Source organism: Eschscholzia californica, unplaced genomic scaffold, assembly GCF_041429995.1.
Source record: "Eschscholzia californica isolate CP2 unplaced genomic scaffold, dmEscCali1.0.p SCAF_6, whole genome shotgun sequence".
Taxonomy (NCBI): domain Eukaryota; kingdom Viridiplantae; phylum Streptophyta; class Magnoliopsida; order Ranunculales; family Papaveraceae; genus Eschscholzia; species Eschscholzia californica.
Window position 1 is genome coordinate 8,814,255 of NW_028238483.1, and position 19,764 is coordinate 8,834,018.

At 38.0% G+C, this 19,764-nt stretch overlaps 1 protein-coding gene across 1 annotated transcript; it reads left to right on the forward strand.

The window, feature by feature from the left end:
* The first annotated feature begins 6,073 nt into the window (after positions 1-6,073).
* LOC147531589 (uncharacterized) lies at positions 6,074-9,589 on the forward strand. Its single transcript, XM_086650953.1, has one exon. It carries the CDS (start codon positions 6,503-6,505, stop codon positions 9,284-9,286), a length of 2,784 nt encoding a protein of 927 aa, XP_086507079.1. The 5' UTR covers positions 6,074-6,502; the 3' UTR covers positions 9,287-9,589.
* The last annotated feature ends 10,175 nt before the right edge of the window (positions 9,590-19,764 follow it).

Consider the following 19,764-nt stretch of genomic DNA (forward strand, 5'->3'; position numbering starts at 1 on the left):
TTGCTAGAAGCCAATTACGATCGTCGGATCAATTCGGTGATTCGCGACTAACATAGACCGGATCCTACAACGGGTTACATATAAGAGTAGTAAGTGATAAAGTGGCAAATAAGTGGATTGGATCCATTATTGGTAAGGCCAAATAGTGTTCAGAAGAGTCCGGACAAGTATACACAAACCCGGGCCTGAAAGGGAGCCCGGGGTAGGGGTGGGAAAAAGATCCGGAAGACCGCTATCCGACCCGTTCGACCGAGATAAAAAGTGTCCATGGACACCCGATGGTCATAACGGTCAGTGTCCGACCGGCCCGAAAGAATTGGCGGACGGTCACGGTCAAAATTCTATGTCGAAGGACCGACCGCTAACCGACCGACCAATATAGACCGTCTAAATAACCGACCGGTACGAGTGGCCAAATAGGTTGACCGACTAAACTGTCCTCATTTTTAGAAGTTGACCGTTGAATTTTATAGACATATGAATATATGATGGTCGTTGGCTATAGTCATACAGTCCTCTAGAAGACCAAACATTAGTACATGGCTTGATTATATCTTGTCAAATGATGATCAACTGTGTTTTTTTCCTTTTTATATTTATTTTTGATTTCTTGGTTAAACATCTTTATTTGTTAGTAATTTTGTTTGTGGTAATAAAAATAAAGTTCTGAATTTAAGTAAATTTTATTGGAAAATCCGGACCGAGACCGTCCGGTGTCCGACTGGCCCGGTAAAATAAACGGTCTTGGACGGTCGATGGACAAAGAATTTTTTAGAGTGACCGTCCGAGTCCGTCCGAGTAAATAGGTGGTCACCAACAGTTTATGTCCGAGTCGACCGGTTCGATGAAGTTAGAGTCCGATACCGACCGGTCCGGACCGATTCCCACCCCTAGCCCGGGGTGCCCATAAAGGGGTCGGCCATCGCCCATAAAGGGGTCGGCCATGTGATGGCCGACCTTGGCAATGGGCCGGCCAGCACATGGCCAGTTATGACCTTAAAGTGGGCCGGTCGCAAGCCCAAAAGAGGGCTATAGTGGCCGGCCACACTAAACCTTAAAAGGAGTGCTTTTGGGATAAGTCTAAAGAGAGATTGTTTAGGAATCCTAGTTTGGGTCAAATACCTAGTTTATGGTTCTCTATAAATAGACCTCCTTAGCCATAATTGTGTACACAAGAAACACCGTAAGAGATGTAAAAGTTTTGGGAAAACTTTGAGTGGATTTTTCTAGAGAGAAAATATACATCCCTCTCTTAATATACAGCTAATGGAGAGAGAGGGAGTTAGAGAGATGATCAGTTCTATCAATCTAGTCAAGAAGAAGAGTTCTTCTCAACCTTCTATTAAGTCCTAGCAGACATTAAAGAAGGGAGATCAAGTTAACCAACTCGGTGTCTCAAGTAGAGGAGCTACACATGAAGCTCTCGATCTTCACACGCGAATTGGAATGGTTCGAGGGAAAAACGCGATAAAGGTATTTATTCCTCTTTCTAGTTCATTGTTTAGTTCTTGCATAAATCGATCCTGGTAATCTAGTGTTAACATATGATGTTGAGATTCCGCTTAGAACACTAGATAGTGTTTAGATACACATAAAACCCTTCAGTGGCATCACGAACCGGTTGCATGAAACTACCTTTGACTAGACGAATTAGATTCGAACTTGATTGATTAGATGATTTTGATGTTTGAATTTAGATTTAAACATAAAATTGATTAGTTTAAATTAGATTTAGACACAATCGGACAGAAATTGAAAGGGTTTCAATGTATTAAAACCTTAAAATTTCGAAGTTTTGAAAATAGTTTTCAAAAGGGATGATTTAGGGTTTTTGATTTTTAAAAGAAGTTTTAAAAATCTGAGTTTTTGGTGATTGAATATCACAAAAACCGCAACTTTTTGGGTCCAAACAGCCATTTTTGGGGTCCAAACAACAATTTCTCGTTGCCCCAACAACAGTTTTCTGATTGCAAACAACAGTTTCTGGATGAAAATAGCAGTTTTCTGGGTGAAAACAACAGTTTCCTGGGCTAAAACAGCAGTTTTCAGCGTAAAAACAACAATTTAGTTAAGAAAAACCCAAAAACAGCAAGTTGGATAAGGAAGAAGAAGTCTGGAATGGCAGTTTCCCAAAAATATGGGAAACTACACATTATGTCCGGCCAGGACGCGTCCAAGACGCGTCTGACCGGTACCGCACGTCTCGGGAAGCTTCCCGAGATGCGGGAATCTCGGACCGGGATGGGATCCCAGTCCGAGTATAACTGGGAATCCCAACGCGTCTAGGACGCGTCTGGCTCCTCTCGAAAATCTCAGACCTAGTTGTCCGAGATATACTTCAGCCGAGATGGTCGGACGCGTCTAGGACGCGTCTGAGCCATCGAGATGCGTTCAAGACGCGTCTGGTCCATCGAGACGCGTTTAGGACGCGTCTGTCTACGTCGAGACGCGTCCGACACATGTCTGAGTCTACGAGACGCATCTGGGATGTGTCTCATGGTATCCGGACGCGTCCTGCCCGAGCCAGGACGCGTTTGGGCCGAGGGTCACAACATGTTATGAACATGTTGTCCCTTAGTCCGAGAGATACCCAACCTAGTCCATGGGCCCAATTGGGCTTACCCACGACTGGCCCATGGATATTTTGACCAAGTTTGACTTGGGTCTTTTGGTTTGACTCGGGCTCTTCATGGACCTCGACTCGAGTGGGAGTTTTTCCAATCTTCTTCGATTCCAACTAGATTTTTCCGAAATAGACCCGGATTATACGATAATCCAAACAGAGTTTTTCCTTAAAGCGATTTTGGAAATCATTAAGGAAGAAACGTGACATAAATAAGCCCGTATTTTACAAAAATAGACTTTGAATACATGTTAGACATAGTAATGTCACAATTTCCCACAAATAGCTATACGTAACGTAGCGAACCTAGAAACGAATCTAGGATACATACTTTATCTTATATGATTGTCATATTTTTGAATGTATGTATACATGTATGTGTGTGATTGCGTAGATAAGCATACCTTTAGATAGGTAAACGCTTCTTGTTTCTAAGCACAAGTGTGATGTGCCCGAATAATACATAGAGTATAGGGTCTTAAGAAGCCATTGACGAATCGAATTATGAGATCATGATTCGAGTGGGAGTAATCAAAGGTGGTTCAAAGATATGAATCCAAACGAACCTTAGTTGAACAAGAAATAACCTAAAAGATGAGATCTTTTAGGAGTAATACTAAGATTTAAGAAATCATTACGCAAACCCACATAAATCTTTACGTAATATATCATAGTTAGTTATGTTAGAGTTCACAGTAACGCAACTTGATAAATTACGTAAAAGTCCCCAAAAAGAATTTTGAGTAACGCCTACCCAGATTAAGACACCTGTTGATCCCTTGTTCATCGATGGTGGGTCGGCCTTCGCAGAGTGCCATCTTTTACCTCAGGAGGATACGGGTAGATCTATAGCAGAGGTCTACACGTCTAAATGGTTATTCTCAACGAATCAGCAAAAGGGTTTTGGATTTCGAGGCAAAAGGATGAATTCAACACATAAGTGTTATTCATCAACCAAGAGTCATAGGAGTATGATCAGCAAAGAGTTTGCTCACCAAGGAGGACAGAGTTAAGGGCAGTGCCCTAGTACGCTTAGCTCCGTAGGAATGGGATCTTGCATCATATTATTCAACCGGGGACGATTTTGAATAATGTGGCAAAAACTGTGTTTTTGCAGTGATAATAAGTTTTAGGATTTTGCTTTTCTTTTAGAGTAGGGTATATATGACTATTAGAAAATAGTTTTTCAACCTTAGTTCATTCCTTCAGAAGGAATTAAACGAAATTATTTTCACGATTGGTAAAGAATCTGAGAATCATTATCGCATTCGAAACAAAGGAAACGTCCGAGAATATCCCATCCCGATGTTCACTACCACTTCAAACGACTGTGGATATGATTATCCACAAATTCTTTTGTGAACATCCATAAAATTCTTCTCTCTCGTAGGGATTAATGATATGGATGATAACACAACCATTCGACAACTTGAGGAAAAGTTCCACTAGATGTCGTGAATGGAGAGGTTGGTCCCTCTAAGAATGTCCTCTTGAAAAGAACATTGAGGAACATTGAATCTAAGAAGCATGTTCTTAACATTCTGTTACCAAAGGAATATAAGAAGAGTTCTTATGATTCATAAGGCATTAGGGTTAGAGTTTTAAAAAGCAATGGCTAAGCCATTACAAGAAACCACCCTAAATACCTGGACGATGGAGAAGCGAAATTGGGAATTCCGGTTCTCACATCTTTGTTAAGAAAGTTAATCAAGCAAGTTTAGTAGATTTCCTTCATGGAAATTACATACTTGACTTAAAGAAGAAAAGGTCCAAGAGGGAGCAGAAGCAAGTAATTGCTCAGGATGCTGAATTGGATCAAAGTCTTCTTCTAGACACTGATCTAGGTAGAACTTAATAAGCGTTATTATGTTCTAGAAACATCGAATGTTTTAAATCAGTGCTAGATTGACAAAGTCGGTTTTAGGAGAACTAAAACGCTACCAATGATGGGTTTAAGCCAATCTTCCGAACACTTTCTGGGATATATTCTCAAACACGGTCGTTCATCCTAACTAACCACATTCCGTCAAATAGCTGAAAAGACAACATAAGAGTATGGGTTTGGAATGGTTCCAAAAGTGGTCTTTTCTCAAGGTCTATGATATGAAACGTAAATGGTTTCCGAGAACCAAGTTTGCATAACAAGAAAGAATATTTATTTATGGCATAAATAAATATGGGGATTCTTCCACAAGCAATCAGAGAACAAGGTGGTTGTTGCTCGTGGTAGTGTCTTCCTTGGAATAAGATGTTGGGATTTACACCCTTATACTAATATCAATGGCGGAAATAAGACATCTAATGTCTACATTAGTATTCCCAGGATCACATGCATAAGCCCATAATAATATTAAGCAAAACTAGATAATCGATTACCTTACTCGAACCTTTCCAATCGCTTTTGAGAAGACCAAGAGCTTCAAACGTAGCTCCTCTACTTGGGACACGAGCAATCAACTTGATCTCCCACCTTGTTTTTTAGCTAGCACACCAATGGTGGTTGGAAGAAAAACACCTTTCTTCTTGACTAGATAGATAGTAATGGGAATTAGCTCACTTTCTATTCTCTACTTGATGTGGTAGAGTAAGAAAGCTTAGAGAGAAATTCCACACCTTATTCTCTGCCCTAAGAGTGTTTATATAGAACCCTAATAAGAATCCACCTCTTTTTAGGTTTCCTAAAACACCCTTTAGAATAAGATTTAGGGAAATAGTCGAAAATAGCAACTATTGATATTTTCTCAATTACCTAAGGAGGGAGCGTCCAAACACCACTAAAATTGGCAGATATAATGTTTATTATATCAGAAACTAACCCTCCAAAATTCATCCCAATCCGAGTCCTAGAAGTACCCGAACCGGTCTAGGCCCTAAAACCCTGTTTTTGGTCTTTTTGTACCATATCTTTGCCTAATTCCTTTTTAGGCCTATGAGATATGTTTATGGGACACTCCCATGATTATATCTCATTCCCACTAGTCATATCCTAGATCAATTTGTCACTCTTATGTGTAACCCGTTGTAGGATCCGATCGAAGTTAGACGATCGTAGTTGGTCTCTAGCTACAACTCTACGATCCCTAAATCAATCGGACTTGATGATCCTCTACATCAATTGTCCTATCCAACAAATTGTTCGCATTGTCACCTTGGTCGAAGGACATCTCCTTCAACTCCTTCAGACTCCCACTTGGACTTAGAACAAGTGCAATGCTCGATTCCCGTGTCAATTAGTATCCCATCTGATACGTCACGTCATTCAGACTTTCTTGATATCTGAGACTGTAAAATACAAACGATTAACTCCTAATCCGTTTGAGCGTGGCCACGCATTTTCAGTTGCTACTCATCAAGTGGCCTTAAGACACTTTGTACCTAATGTGATTAGGATGACACAATCCATTCTTGCGCTCCCACTTAACTTCATGTGATGCAGGGGCACCCGGCGTGGAGACTATTTCCATGACCGGACCCGGTCATGGACCAACCGGCCAGAGAGAGTAGATTTAGGAAGTCCTTATTTTAGTATGATTATTAATTAATTTAGGTTTAGGAATTATGCTATTTTAATGTTTCCAATAATTGGAAAGGTTCAGATTTGAGTCCAAGTTATTTAGGCAGTTGCAGTATTTAATTATTTAGGAAGTCTAATTCAAGTCTATCTAGGAAAGTCCAGAATCCTATAAAAGGATATCTAGTTTGTCTATTATTCTCAGATTTGAGAGAAAAACCCCATTGAAGTTTTAATAAAGTTTATTATTTAGAGTTATTTGATCTTTAATTTCATTGTTCTTAGTTAGTTATTTTATATCTTTAATTCCGCTGCGTTTCTACATCAAGTGGTATCTAGAGCCAAAATTGTTTTTATAATCGTTTACAATGGTTAACATTACTATTCTTCTTGAATGTTGGAAAATTTTTCCACGTTTATGTTGGGATCCAATTCATGATGCACGTCAAATCTATGTTGACCGAAGAGATCAAAATAAAATTAATGTCGTTTCCAAAATCCCTATGTTTGATTGTCAATATCATATAGATTTTTGGATTCAACAGATAGAAGATTTTTTCGTAAATCATGATGTTAGTGATGAAGATAAGGTTTTTGTCGTAGAACAACACTTATCTGAAAGAGTCTACGACAAATTCAACGAGATGCAATGGAGACTCGTTGATCAAGGAAACCCCTTCATTGATGATTGGAATCAACTGAAAAATATTTTTCGGCATGCCTTCCTTCCTTTAGATGAATACTTATCTTACGAAGAATCTCGAATCGAATCGAGCAAATTTTCTGAAATTTCTTCGCCTACCGTGACCATTACTATTAAAGGAGGTGTTCTTGATAAAATAAATACTAGTTTTTCATTGACGGAGGAAGAAAAGTTTCATAAGACGTATCAAGAAGAAGAAAGTCAATTGACTAACACAAGCCCGAATAATTTGTTTGATCCATATATGATTCCAGGAGAAGAATTAGTTGTTTCGAATCATAAAATACTTCCGCCTCAATTCTCGTCGTTGAAAACTCGGGGACAAAGGTCAATCAATGACTTGGTTGTTTTTCTCAAGACCTTTACAGAAGAGGATGATTTTAAGTTGTTTGAGAAAATACAACAATTCCAGTCAAACCGTGACAGCACCATCATCGATATCGTGACAGCACCATCACCGAAACAGCAACAGCAACAGCAACAGCAACAGCAACAACAACAGCAACAGCAACAGCAACAGCAACAGCAACAGCAACAGCAACAGCAACAGCAACAGCAACAGCAACAGCAACAGCAACAGCAACAGCAACAACAACAGCAACAGCAACAGCAACAGCAACAGCAACAGCAACACCAACCGCAACAACAGGAACAACAGGAATATTATAACACTTTAATGGTAGATTTTGAAGCTTCTGGTGATCAAACTGGTTATGGGTTAAGAGAAAATCCAAAGAAAACTTGGAGATTATCTGATTCTAGTGATAGTAGAGAAAGAGTTTCAATTGATAGCTTTGTTGAAGATGAAGAAGAAGAAGATTCATGGACTGGTCATGAGAATCAGAAATTGGTAATGGATAATCAGTCTGATAATGAAGTTGAAGCACCAAAGAGAAGAAAAAGAACAAGAAGATCAAGGTATAAATCTACTACTTCAACTACTACTACTACTACTAATTCTTCATCTTTCTCATTAGTTAATCCATCTATTCATCATGATCATAATAGTAATTCTGAAATTGAGCAAGAACAAGAAGAAGTAGCTATTAGTTTAATGATGTTATCTAGAGATATTGGGCATTGGGGTGGATTAGATTCAGTTTCTGATAATAATTCTATAGTTGTTGAAGTTACTGGTTTAGCTAAGAACACTGATGAACTAAAAGACTTTAATGGTGAAAAGAGTATTAAGAAACCAAGAGCTAAGAAACTGAAATCTGTTGTTTTGGGTATGGAAAATGTTGGATTGATGAAGAAGAAGAAAAGATCTGATTTGGGTAGTTCAAATTTTGAGTTAAAAAAGGTTGAATCAGAAGTTTCTGTTCATGGGTTGGTTTTAGAAGATGGGTTTGATTCTGATAATGGAGACAAAATAGAGCTACCTGAAACTCAATTGCTGAAGGGTTTGATGAAAAAAGTTGAAGTTTCTATGGAGTATAATCCAAGCAATGCTTATGGGTTTGATTCTGGTAAAGATTCTTCGAAGAAACCGAAATTCGAGTGTACTACTTGTAAGAAAATCTTTCATTCTTATCAAGCTCTTGGGGGTCATAAAGCTAGCCACAAGAAGTTCAAAACTTGTTTTTCTTCGAAAAATGAGAGTAGTACTGAAGTTAGTGTTGAAACTGAAGTTTCTCCTGATCTTACTAGTGAAAGTAAGTCTATCCTGTTTAGTAGTAACCCTAGTCCGATTCAGAAAGAACGGAAACTTAGCTGCATTTCGAAGAAGATTAAGCACGAATGCCCAATTTGTTTTAAAGTTTTCTCGTCCGGACAAGGTTTGGGTGGTCATAAGAGGACTCATGTTAACGAAAGTCCCGAAGTAAGAGGTGATAAGAATGACTCTGTAATCAAGCAACAAAAATTAGCTAACCAAGCATTCTATGCCGAAAGCTTAAAGGGAATGGCTCCTGCCATGATCACGTCTGTTGAGTCCATGTTACAGAGATGGAGGCATGAAGAAGACAAGGAGACCGAAGTACTCGATGAATATAGGGTTTTCATGTCAGAATTAATATCAAGAACTGCCTTTGGGAGTAGTTACGTTGAAGGAAAGAAAAATTTTGAGATGTTGATGAAGTTGACCTCAATTTTATCTTCCCATTCATTCAAGGTTGATTTTTCCGTAAAATATTATGTGGTGTTTGTGGTCTTCTTCATCAAGTTAAAAGATGACGGGAGATGTTGCAATTTGTTGGAAGTTTCTTTCCTACATTTATTTTTGCAAGATTCTTTGCACTATGAGATTGTAGCTAGTGATTTGGTCCACCTTGGTGTCCGACGAATTAAAGGCAATTATCGTTCGAAGTGGGAGTTACGAATCGCCTTGGTGGCATTCTTCTTCTGTAAGTACTTCATATTGTTCTCTTCAAAAATCGGTTCGGGACGAACCTCGTGGGAGAAGGGGATGCTGATGCAGGGGCACCCGGCGTGGAGACTATTTCCATGACCGGACCCGGTCATGGACCAACCGGCCAGAGAGAGTAGATTTAGGAAGTCCTTATTTTAGTATGATTATTAATTAATTTAGGTTTAGGAATTATGCTATTTTAATGTTTCCAATAATTGGAAAGGTTCAGATTTGAGTCCAAGTTATTTAGGCAGTTGCAGTATTTAATTATTTAGGAAGTCTAATTCAAGTCTATCTAGGAAAGTCCAGAATCCTATAAAAGGATATCTAGTTTGTCTATTATTCTCAGATTTGAGAGAAAAACCCCATTGAAGTTTTAATAAAGTTTATTATTTAGAGTTATTTGATCTTTAATTTCATTGTTCTTAGTTAGTTATTTTATATCTTTAATTCCGCTGCGTTTCTACATCATCATGTCTATCTTGTCCTTCCCAGTATCCGTTTTTATAACCTCCTTTCACGGCGCGGCGTTTGACGAAACCAAAGTCGGACATTCCTTACATAAGATGAGTGGAGCACTCATGTTTTAAGGAATCTCTCCAATCTTGTCTTTATGAGAAGTATTGACGTTCATCACGAGTGATGTACTTCTCATTTTGAGGGATATCCAGTGTATAAACCTTTTACACACCCACATAGTCAAATAAAATATATTATTCCTATAGCCCATGAAACTGCGTTATCCCATCGATTCCCGTGCTAGTCTTCGTGAGTCATTGTTGTCCGTGGAATGACCTGGACCAGGGATTTGATAATAAATATTCCAAGTTCACTTAATAGGATCATTAATCATATCACGTATCTGACAAACCTTTTGCAATGTTTTATTATCGATGGACTGTCGTTTAAATACTAAACCAAATTTAGACAACTGAGAAATAACTCTATTATTTCCGATAACGAGAGTTGTAAATCTGAGCCTCTTCCGTAAAACTCCTTTTACCCACTCAGTTTTACTCGTCGAGATTTATTTCAAATTTACCTCATGCCTTAGACTATGTATGAGTCTCATACTATGTCTTAGGAGACAGTTTAGTTTGACTACGTATGTAGTCCGTCTTAAACTTTGCTAATTATCAATTAATTTGAAGATTGCTTTCTTCAACCTTGATAATTTCTAGTAACTTTTACTAGAGTTAAGGCTATTAATTCTTGGGAAATTTTATAGGGTCCTCTCATTTTTGTTAAAGGGCCTCCCCTCAGTGATAATTTAGCAAGTAAAATGGTTCGTGGGGAGGCCTTTTAAGAAAATTGGGGAGGCCTTATAAAACTTCCCTTAATTCTTTGTGTAGTATTTGCAACACTTTTCGGCTTAAACACTTTTAGCCTACTTTCCTTCCATGTCTGGAAGTTTGCTACGATGACATGCTCAACTTCTGTACTACTTTATCCTTTAGCCTTCTAGGATATTCAACGTAGTGTTTTCGGTTTTCCAATCCGAATTTGGATATCTAAATGCTAATCATGTCCAACATGATTGACTTTATGTTTTCGAACATAAATGTCTCTCTCATGCGTGCTTGCTCATCGGTGTCTTTTCTGACTCCGAGTTTTACTACGCTCTCTGTCATGAGCTTTTGGGTCGAAATTCTTTTAGACTTTTCCTGAGTCTTAGATTTTCAGTTTCGGATCTCAAGCGTCTCAGCGTACTGAGTCTTTCTAATCGTATCATCTTTCTTGATCTACGCTTGTAGACCTTTAGATGCCCAAAATGGCATTTTATCCTTTTATGTGTGGTCCTTCATTGAGTCAGTTCGTTACTGTTATACAACATCTTATGTCGTACTCAATCTTTTGTATGTACTCTGCATACGGACCCGGAAGGTTTGTTTACTCTTACTTACCTTCTTGAAATTTCGTGATTCAAGAATTTCCTCATTCCTCGGTAATCAAAACCATTTTGATTGCCTCTGTGAATCGAAGATTCCGACTCTTGCGTGCTTTAATCCGTCGATGGATTCCTGAAGCATGCGTATGGACATAGCTAGACTGGGGAAATCCAATTCCTTTTGTCTAGTTTCGGGAATCTCGAATGGTTCCATCCTTCTCAGTTTTCTACTCTGGAAAACTAATTTAGGTCTTCCGTTGACTTAAATTATCAAGCTACATGTCTTGACAAGATGTGGATTCCATATTGTTTTGGCTAGATGCCAAAATTAGAGTCAGTTTTCCGTCTCTGCGCCGGTCTTCTTATCACTTCAGAAATAACCTTTATCTTCTGAATCTTTGAGATTTTACTTTTGACCTTTTAGGGCTTTTGAACAACAATTTGGAATATTCTCAACGGCTTTCAGATATTCCTCTAGAGACACTTTCAACTACTTTGAGAGTTCTCCTGCGAATTACATTCGCTTTTGTGCGGTAGGTTTTTAAGATCCAATCTTTACCTTTTCCTTTTCGAGGAGCCGCGGTTTTACTGTCTTTCAACAGTTTTGTTGCTCTTGGTCGAACTTAATCGTCCTGTACAAGTTTCATGATTGTTCTTCATGACTCTTTATGATTTTTCTCATGATCGAATCAATTCGACTTGTACTTTTCTCCCACTTATTCTTGTAATAATTAGTACTTTTCTCCCAGACTACTAGGTGTGCTAATTACCATAAGAATACTATCATGAGCAACAAACATTTTGTTCTCTTCATTGCTTGTGGAAAAAGCCCGAATTTCTTCTAAAGAAATTGCGTCAGACTTTAGCTAATTTTTGTAACGCTTTTACAAGCTTAGCTGTTAGACGGACTTTGGTAAGTGTGAAAACAATCGTTTCTAGAATATATCCCAAAATATTCAGAAGACTGGCTTAAACCCATCATGGATCAAATCATGCATAGCAGTGCTCGATTACTCCCACTGAATCCACCATCCCTCAGATGTGTTCCATGGAGCGAGTTGTGAACCGTTTCTCAACTCTTTTGATGGTTATCAAGTGTTTGACACAAGTTTTCACCACTCCAATCTAACCGGATGGCTTAAACTTTCTATGTCAAAGTGATTCTTTACTTTGGCTTGTACTTTGTTTGAACCTTTCAAACATTCCGACTAACACTTTATGAAGTTGTCAGAGTACGTGTTTGAAGTTTCTCTCGTTAGCTTCTACAAGTAAACTTATAGGTCTGCATAACACTGTATGAGTCCTAATAGATTACTAGTCTCTATGCCTTTTGAGAAGGCTGACTTTGTCAATCTAGTCCTTACGACCTAATTGACACTGCTGAAGTTTAACGAGTTTGAATCTCTTGATATGAGCTATTATCAATGTTAATTCAGTTAATTTTACCACTGGTTCCTAGAAGAACAAAATAAATATTATTAAGTTTTAAGCTAGATCAGTGTCTAAAAGAATACTTCAATCCCTTTCAGCATCCCTAGCATTACTGCTTCTGCTCCCTCTTGGATCTTTACTTCTTTTAGTCAAATATGTAATTTCCTTGAGCTTTACCGAGCCGCACATCCGGTTTAAAATACTTGATGAAGGAGTTTTACGATACTTGTTTTTAACTTTGTTAACAAGGATACGGAACCGGAATTTATAATTCCATTCCTTTTGTCCTCCAGGTGCTAAAGGTAGTTTCCTTTTAAATGGTCTAGCCATTGTTTGGAAACATTCACAGCAATGAGGAATACTCTTGATCATGTACTTGGCAACTGCTTTTCTTTGATCAAATGTTTGTCTCACTTGACTCATCCTTTTGCCCTTTTGAATCTCAAGAGCTCTTTCTTAGATTCTTTGTACCAAATCTCAAGAACCTTTCTTAGACTAGATATTCCTGTATGTTCTGCTCAGTTTGTTCGTAACAACCTGAGTGACTTATCTAAGGTCTTATCTACTTTTGTTCAATCGATATTGAATTGAGTGATAGATGTATTCTGTCATCTTCCCTTAGGATAACTTTCAGATTGCCTTGGAGGTCTCGTACCTCCCCATTTATGACTTCAGTAGGAATTTCTTCCTCAGTTTGTCTTAATGGTTATGCTAGCATCCATTACTCTTCCAAAGAGAATGTTGTACGATTGCTTGCAAATAGCTTTTGACCTTCTTTGGTATGAGTCAACATTGGGATTGGGTAATCTAGTACGCTTTCCTTTTAAATCTGAGAACCATTCTCGATTTATTCTTCCATTCTAGGAAGTTGATCAACACCTCCCTTATGTGTGATTCAGAGTTGAACTCGTTTGTGTCATCTTAAAACTGCATAAAGAAATGGCAAAGTTTTAAAACTCGTTATCGTTTTTGAAAAACTTTAGTTTTGAAAAACATTAGTTTTCCCACATTATTCAATAAAATCGTCCCCCATTGAATAAGTGATTCCAAGACCCTAGTTCTTCGGAGTAAAGCGGACGAAGGCCCTACCCTTTGACTCCGTCGTTCCGGGTGAGCGAACTACTTCACTGATCATACCTTATGACTCTTGGTTGATAGATCTCATTGATGAATGACTAATCTATCATTTTGCCTCGAGTATCCAAGACTCTCTTGCTGATCGCGTTGAGTAGAACCATTTAGACATGTAAGCTTCTTCTATAGACCTACCTGCATTGTCCCAAGGTAGAGGAGGTATTCTGTGAAGGCCGACCCAACTTCCTCGAACAAGGGCGCAACGAGTGTCTTAGTTTGGATAAACACTTTACTCAAAATTACTTTTGGGGACTTTTACGGTAGTCTGGCGTTTGTTATAGTGAACTATTTAGCCTAACTAACATCCACGACATAAAGCGTAAATAAGTAAGTAAATGCGCGCGAGAAAGTAAATCAAAGCAGACATGGATCCTAGTATGGCCCCTAACCTAGAAGATCTAATCTCCTTTGGTTTTCTTCTTGTTCGCCTTTTGGTTCGTCTTAGGTCGCCATCTTTGAACCTCCATTGATTTCTCCCACTCGCCTTTGGATTCCTTCCTCGAGCTTCTTCAATGGACTAATTGACCCTAAACTCTAATTACAAGACTCTAACGATTCGCAGATCGTATAAACTTGAAATTAAAATTAATTACAAAGCATGCACCCATCTGTGCTTAAAACAAGAATAAAGAAACACTTTCTATGGTCATACTAGTTTCCCGCATTCACATCACATGCAATCATATAATATATCAAGGCTAAAAATTATATATGCATGATAATCCGGGAGATACTTTTGTCGACATCCCATGTCACATTACGGACCTCAAGTCTAAATTCGAAGAATTCGACTAATGGTGCGTTCTTGTTTTATCTTTTATGATTTCTAAAATCAACTTTAAGAAAAACTCCGTTTTGGACTCGAGAAAGCCCGGGTCAATTTCGGGAAAAACTTGGTTCGATTCTTAATGATTTCATAAATCAATTTAAAGAGAAATCCGTTTTGGCTTTCCGGATGGCCCGGATTACCTTTGGAATTATTTGGTTGGAATTGGAAGAAAATTTAGCAAAAACTCCCACTCGAATGATGGTCCCTTTTCGTGGTCCGAAAAGCCTCGAAAAAGCCCGGGACAAGTCCTAGACAAGTCCCGGCCCAAGCCCACAAAAAGGCTCGGACAAAGTCCGGACATGGCACGGCCCATAGGGCCGGCATGTCCTGCCGAGGCCTACCAAGGCCTGGTCTCGTCCTGGTCAGAGCCAGGACGCTAGTCCATGCACCAGACGTTTCCTAGACGTGTCTGGTGCTGGACCGAACCAGCACTAGGTGTCTCAGACCTAGTCCGAGACACCCAGGACCCCAGACGTTTCCTAGTGGTGGCTACTGGACGCGTCTTACAGACGCGTCTGGTCGCGTCTTACAGACGCGTCCTGGTTAAGCTACTGGTCGCGACTGGAAGACGCGACCTAGAGTAGCTGGACGCGTCTCCAGACGCGTCCTCGAGTCTACTGGTCTGGTTAGGAAGCTTCCAGACCGGACCTATTGAGTTTCTAAAACTCAATAGTTTCCCTTTTTTTTTTCTCTTTTCTTTTGCAACTCTAAGTTGCTTTTTCCAATTTTAAAACTCTTTCTAAATTTTTGAAATCCTTTTAGAACACTTCTAAAATTTTTCAAAACTTTTAGAAACTTTTAAATTTTTCAAATTTTGTTTTTGGGAGTTTCCTAAAACTCAAACAACTCTTTTAGAACACTTCTAAAATTCCAAAAAAAAAAATTTGTTTTTGTGAGTTTCCTAAAACTCAAAAACAACTCTTTAATCAAACAAATTTTGGATCAAAATCTAGGTTTTTGAAACTTTTTTCAAGAATAATTTTGAAACCGATTTGAAAATTTTTTGAATCCCATTCAAAATTAATCAAATTTTATGTTTAAAACTTCTTTTAAACATTACAATCTATCTAGAATAAGCATATATTGGATCAAAATCTTGGTTTTTGAAACACTTTCAAGAACGAATTTTGAAAACAACTTGAAGAATTCGTGAATCTCATTCACAATTAATCAAATTTGTGTTTAAAACAATTTTAAAAACCATTATCTATCTAGAAAAGTATGGAATTGGTCCAAAACTTAGATAAGATAGGCTAATTGCAAGAGGCTCTGAAGCCACTGTTGGGATTTACACCCTTATACTAATGTCAATGGCGGAAATAAGACATCTAATGACTACATTAGTATTCCCAGGATCACATGCATAAGTCCATAATAATATTAAGCAAAACTAGATAATCGATTACCTTAATCGCTAGTTTTTCCTTCGAACCTTTCCAATCGCTTTTGAGAAGACAAAGACCTTCAAACGTAGCTCCTCTACTTGGGACACGAGCAATCAACTTGATTTCCCACCTTGTTGTTTAGCTAGCACACCAATGGTGGTTGGAAGAAAAACACCTTTCTTTTTTACTAGATAGATAGTAATGGCAATTAGCTCACTTCCTCCTCTCTACTTGATGTGGTAGAGTAAGAAAGCTTGGAGAGAAATTCCACACCTTATTCTCTGTCAGAGTGTTTATATAGAACCCTAATAAGAATCCACCTCGTTTTAGGTTTCCTAAAACACTCTTAAGAATAAGATTTAGGGAAATAGTCGAAAATAACAACTATTGATATTTTTTCAATTCCCTAAGGAGGGAGCGTCCAAACACCACGAAAATTGGCAGATATAATGTTTATTATATCAGAAACTAACCCTCCAAAATTCATCCCAATCCGAGTCTTAGAAGTACCCGAACCGGTCTAGGCCCTAAAACCCTGTTTTTGGTCTTTTTGTACTATCTTTGCCTAATTCCTTTTTAGGACTATGAGATATGTTTATGGGACACTCCCATGATTATATCTCATTCCCACTAGTCATATCCTAGATCAATTTGTCACTCTTATGTGTAACCCGTTGTAGGATCCGATCGAAGTTAGCCGCGAATTACTTCGTAATTCGACGATCGTAGTTGGTCTCTAGCTACAACTCTACGATCCTTAAATCAATCGGACTTGATGATATTCTACATCAATTGTCCTATCCGACAAGTGGTCGAAGGACATCTCCTTCAACTCCTTCATAAGAGTTATCTCAAGAAGACAAGTGGGAGAAATATTAGATATTCGATCTGAGCAAGAAACTTACACTGATCAGATATTGCGGTTCTTATCTATTCTTAGCCGATAGATATGGAAATATAGGATGAGATAGAAGATCTCGGAGATCCTCCCACATAAGTCGAATTAGATTCGCCTGAGAGCCCTCAAGAAGTTGAGAGCATCTCAAGGTTGTTCAAACCCCTTACAGACCTTGAAAGCTCATAATCTGTCTCAGAGGATTGAGATCCTACTGAAGAAGAAAATAAGCTAGCTATAACGGAATCACTCCGAAACATGGCTTGGAGCCATAAGACCATAATGATCTACTACTAGCTAAAAGAAAGTAGTTAAAACTTGAGAAGTTTTAATTCAGTATGGAGATACTGCAAATTATCATAGGGATGATAACAAGCAAAACCCATATAGATTTAATCTATCAACTAAATTATCACCTTAGACTAAGTATGGAGGTAATACTAAAGTCATAGGCATTAAGCTTTATGTTTAGACTTAATGCTTAGACTAGTAAAATTGAGGGTGTAACGAGTTACACGGGAAGGCTCAATTTTACAAACTCTTATTATCAGAAATAATTTAATTATTTCGTCGTTAAATTGTGGTTTATTATTTAACCTGCAGTCCAAAAATAATGAAGCATTCCAAGTAAGTTTATCAGATGCGTGATCTGGTAAATGAAACCCTACTAGGTGAATTTGGAATAGATTCATTATTAACTCCCTAGTCCAGGTCATTGCATGGACAACAATGAATCATGAAGACTAGCATGTGAGATTGGCTGATAACGCTGTTTCATGGGGTATAGGAATATAGTATTCAAGTCAATGACATGGGTGTACGATTGGGGAATATACACTGGATAACCCAAACATGAGAGTTCTTCAAGGAGTTGAAAAACGTCAGGAACACTCATAGGCAAGATTGGAGAGATTCCTTAAACATGAATACTCCATTCATCTTCTATAAGGAATGTCGAACTTTGGCGGCGTTAAACACCGCGCCGTAAAAGGAGGTTATAAAGGCGGATTGCTGGGGGAGACTGGATAGATATGAAGTTAAGTGGGAGTACAAGAGTGGATTATGTCATCCTAACTAGGTTAGGAGTAGTATCTCCGGGCCACTTGAGGAGAATCAAATGGAAAATGTGTGGCCACACTCTAACGGATTAAAAGTTAATCATTAGCTTTGTAGTTGTTCTTCAAATCAAGAAAGTCTGAAAAGATATGACGTATAAGATGAGATACGAAGTGACATGGGAATCGAGCATTTGCACTTGTTTTAAGGACAAGTGGGAGACTGAAAGATATATCCGTTCGGTCTGAAGGAGATGTCCTTCCAAAGGAGTGTCCTTCGACCAAGATGGCAATGCGATCAATTTGTCAGTTAGGATAAAGATGTATTCGTTATGAAGATCATCCAGTCCGGTCCAATTAGGGGTCGGTGTGCTTTGCTAGAAGCCAACTACGATTGTCGGATCAATTCGGTGATTCGCGGCTAACATAGACCGGATCCTACAACGAGTTATACGTAAGAGTAGTAACTTGATCGGAGAGAGTTGACTAGTGATAAAGTGGCAAATAAGTAGATTGGATCCATTATTAGTAAGGCCAAAAAGTGTTCGGAGGAGTCCGCACAAGTATACACAAACCCGGGCCCGAAAGGGAGCCCAGGGTGCCCATAAAGGGGTCGGCCATCGCCCAAAAAGGGGTGGGCCATGTGATGGCCGACCTAAGCAAGGGGCCGGCCAACACATGGGCGATTATGACCTTAAATTGGGCCGGCCACAAGCCCATAAGAGGGCTATAGTGGCCAACCACACTAAACCCTAAAAGGGAGTGTTTTTGGGATGAGTCAGTGGGTATATAGACCAAAATAATATTCAAAAAAGGTTTATGATCCAATCTTCTCAAAACATGGATATTTAGTCCTTTTACATTATGGACATAATAACCCATTCTTTATGAGAGAACTACCGTCCATGTCCCTCCTACAAAAATCACGGGATTTTTAATTTTCCAGGGTGAATTTGGAATGTTTCTAATGTGGGCGTGATTTAGGGGATTTAAAGCAACTAACGTATAAATTCGAAATTGATTTTTCTCTATCTTCTAACCGTTTTGGAAAGCAAATCTATTTCCAAATCAATTCAAAACAAAAATCGTAACCAAATCAATTTTCTCTCTCTTTACATATTTGGAAACCAAATCAATTTTCTCTCTCTTACTATGTAATTTTTTTTCGATTCAAATCAATTTTCTCTCACTAAAATTTCATATTTGGAAATAGTATATTTTCAAGGATCAATTTAGCGTGATTTGGGGGTTAATACACAAAACATATATATCACTTTCTCTCACTTAACTTTCAGTTTTGGAAATAGTATATTTTTTTAGGAACATTAAAGCAACATGTGTTTTCGTTTTACTCATACATAAATACACATAGAATACAAATTATGAAACAAATACGTAAATTATGTATTATTTATGACGAGGAAACCATCATTTGTCAAGTATACAACATAATTTATCAAATGTATGTGAGTCTTGTTCAATAAATTACACATAATTTCTTTTACATTACACATCTTTTACATTCTGTTACAAAAAAAAAGTACAAAATCTTATTTGGTTAAAAAATGGTGCCCATCCATGTACTCTCCATTAGTTTCGTTGACTCACTTTGATTTGACGATTCTCTTTGAAATTTCATCTGGTATATCAAATCTACACACATAAATACACATACATTAAAGAAAAAAAAATTATATATTGTATAATAAACTACATGTACAGTTTCGTAAATTATATATAATGTTTGTCAAATTTTGACAACATTTGAAGGTTTTGAGTAGTTTGGTAAACTTATCAAGGCTACTGTTTTGGGTGGAAAGTACACGTAATGGTAAATAAATAATACACAATTTATGTGCACTTATACGTAAATTATATACATAATGGTAAGAACATGAAGAAATACGTAAATTATATATACTCTATTGCAAAGTACACGAGATTTGATAGTAAAGCGAAG

Bases quoted from the DNA above. Each gene is read 5' to 3' on its own strand.
- LOC147531589 (XM_086650953.1), top strand. From the start codon at position 6,503: ATGGTTAACATTACTATTCTTCTTGAATGTTGGAAAATTTTTCCACGT.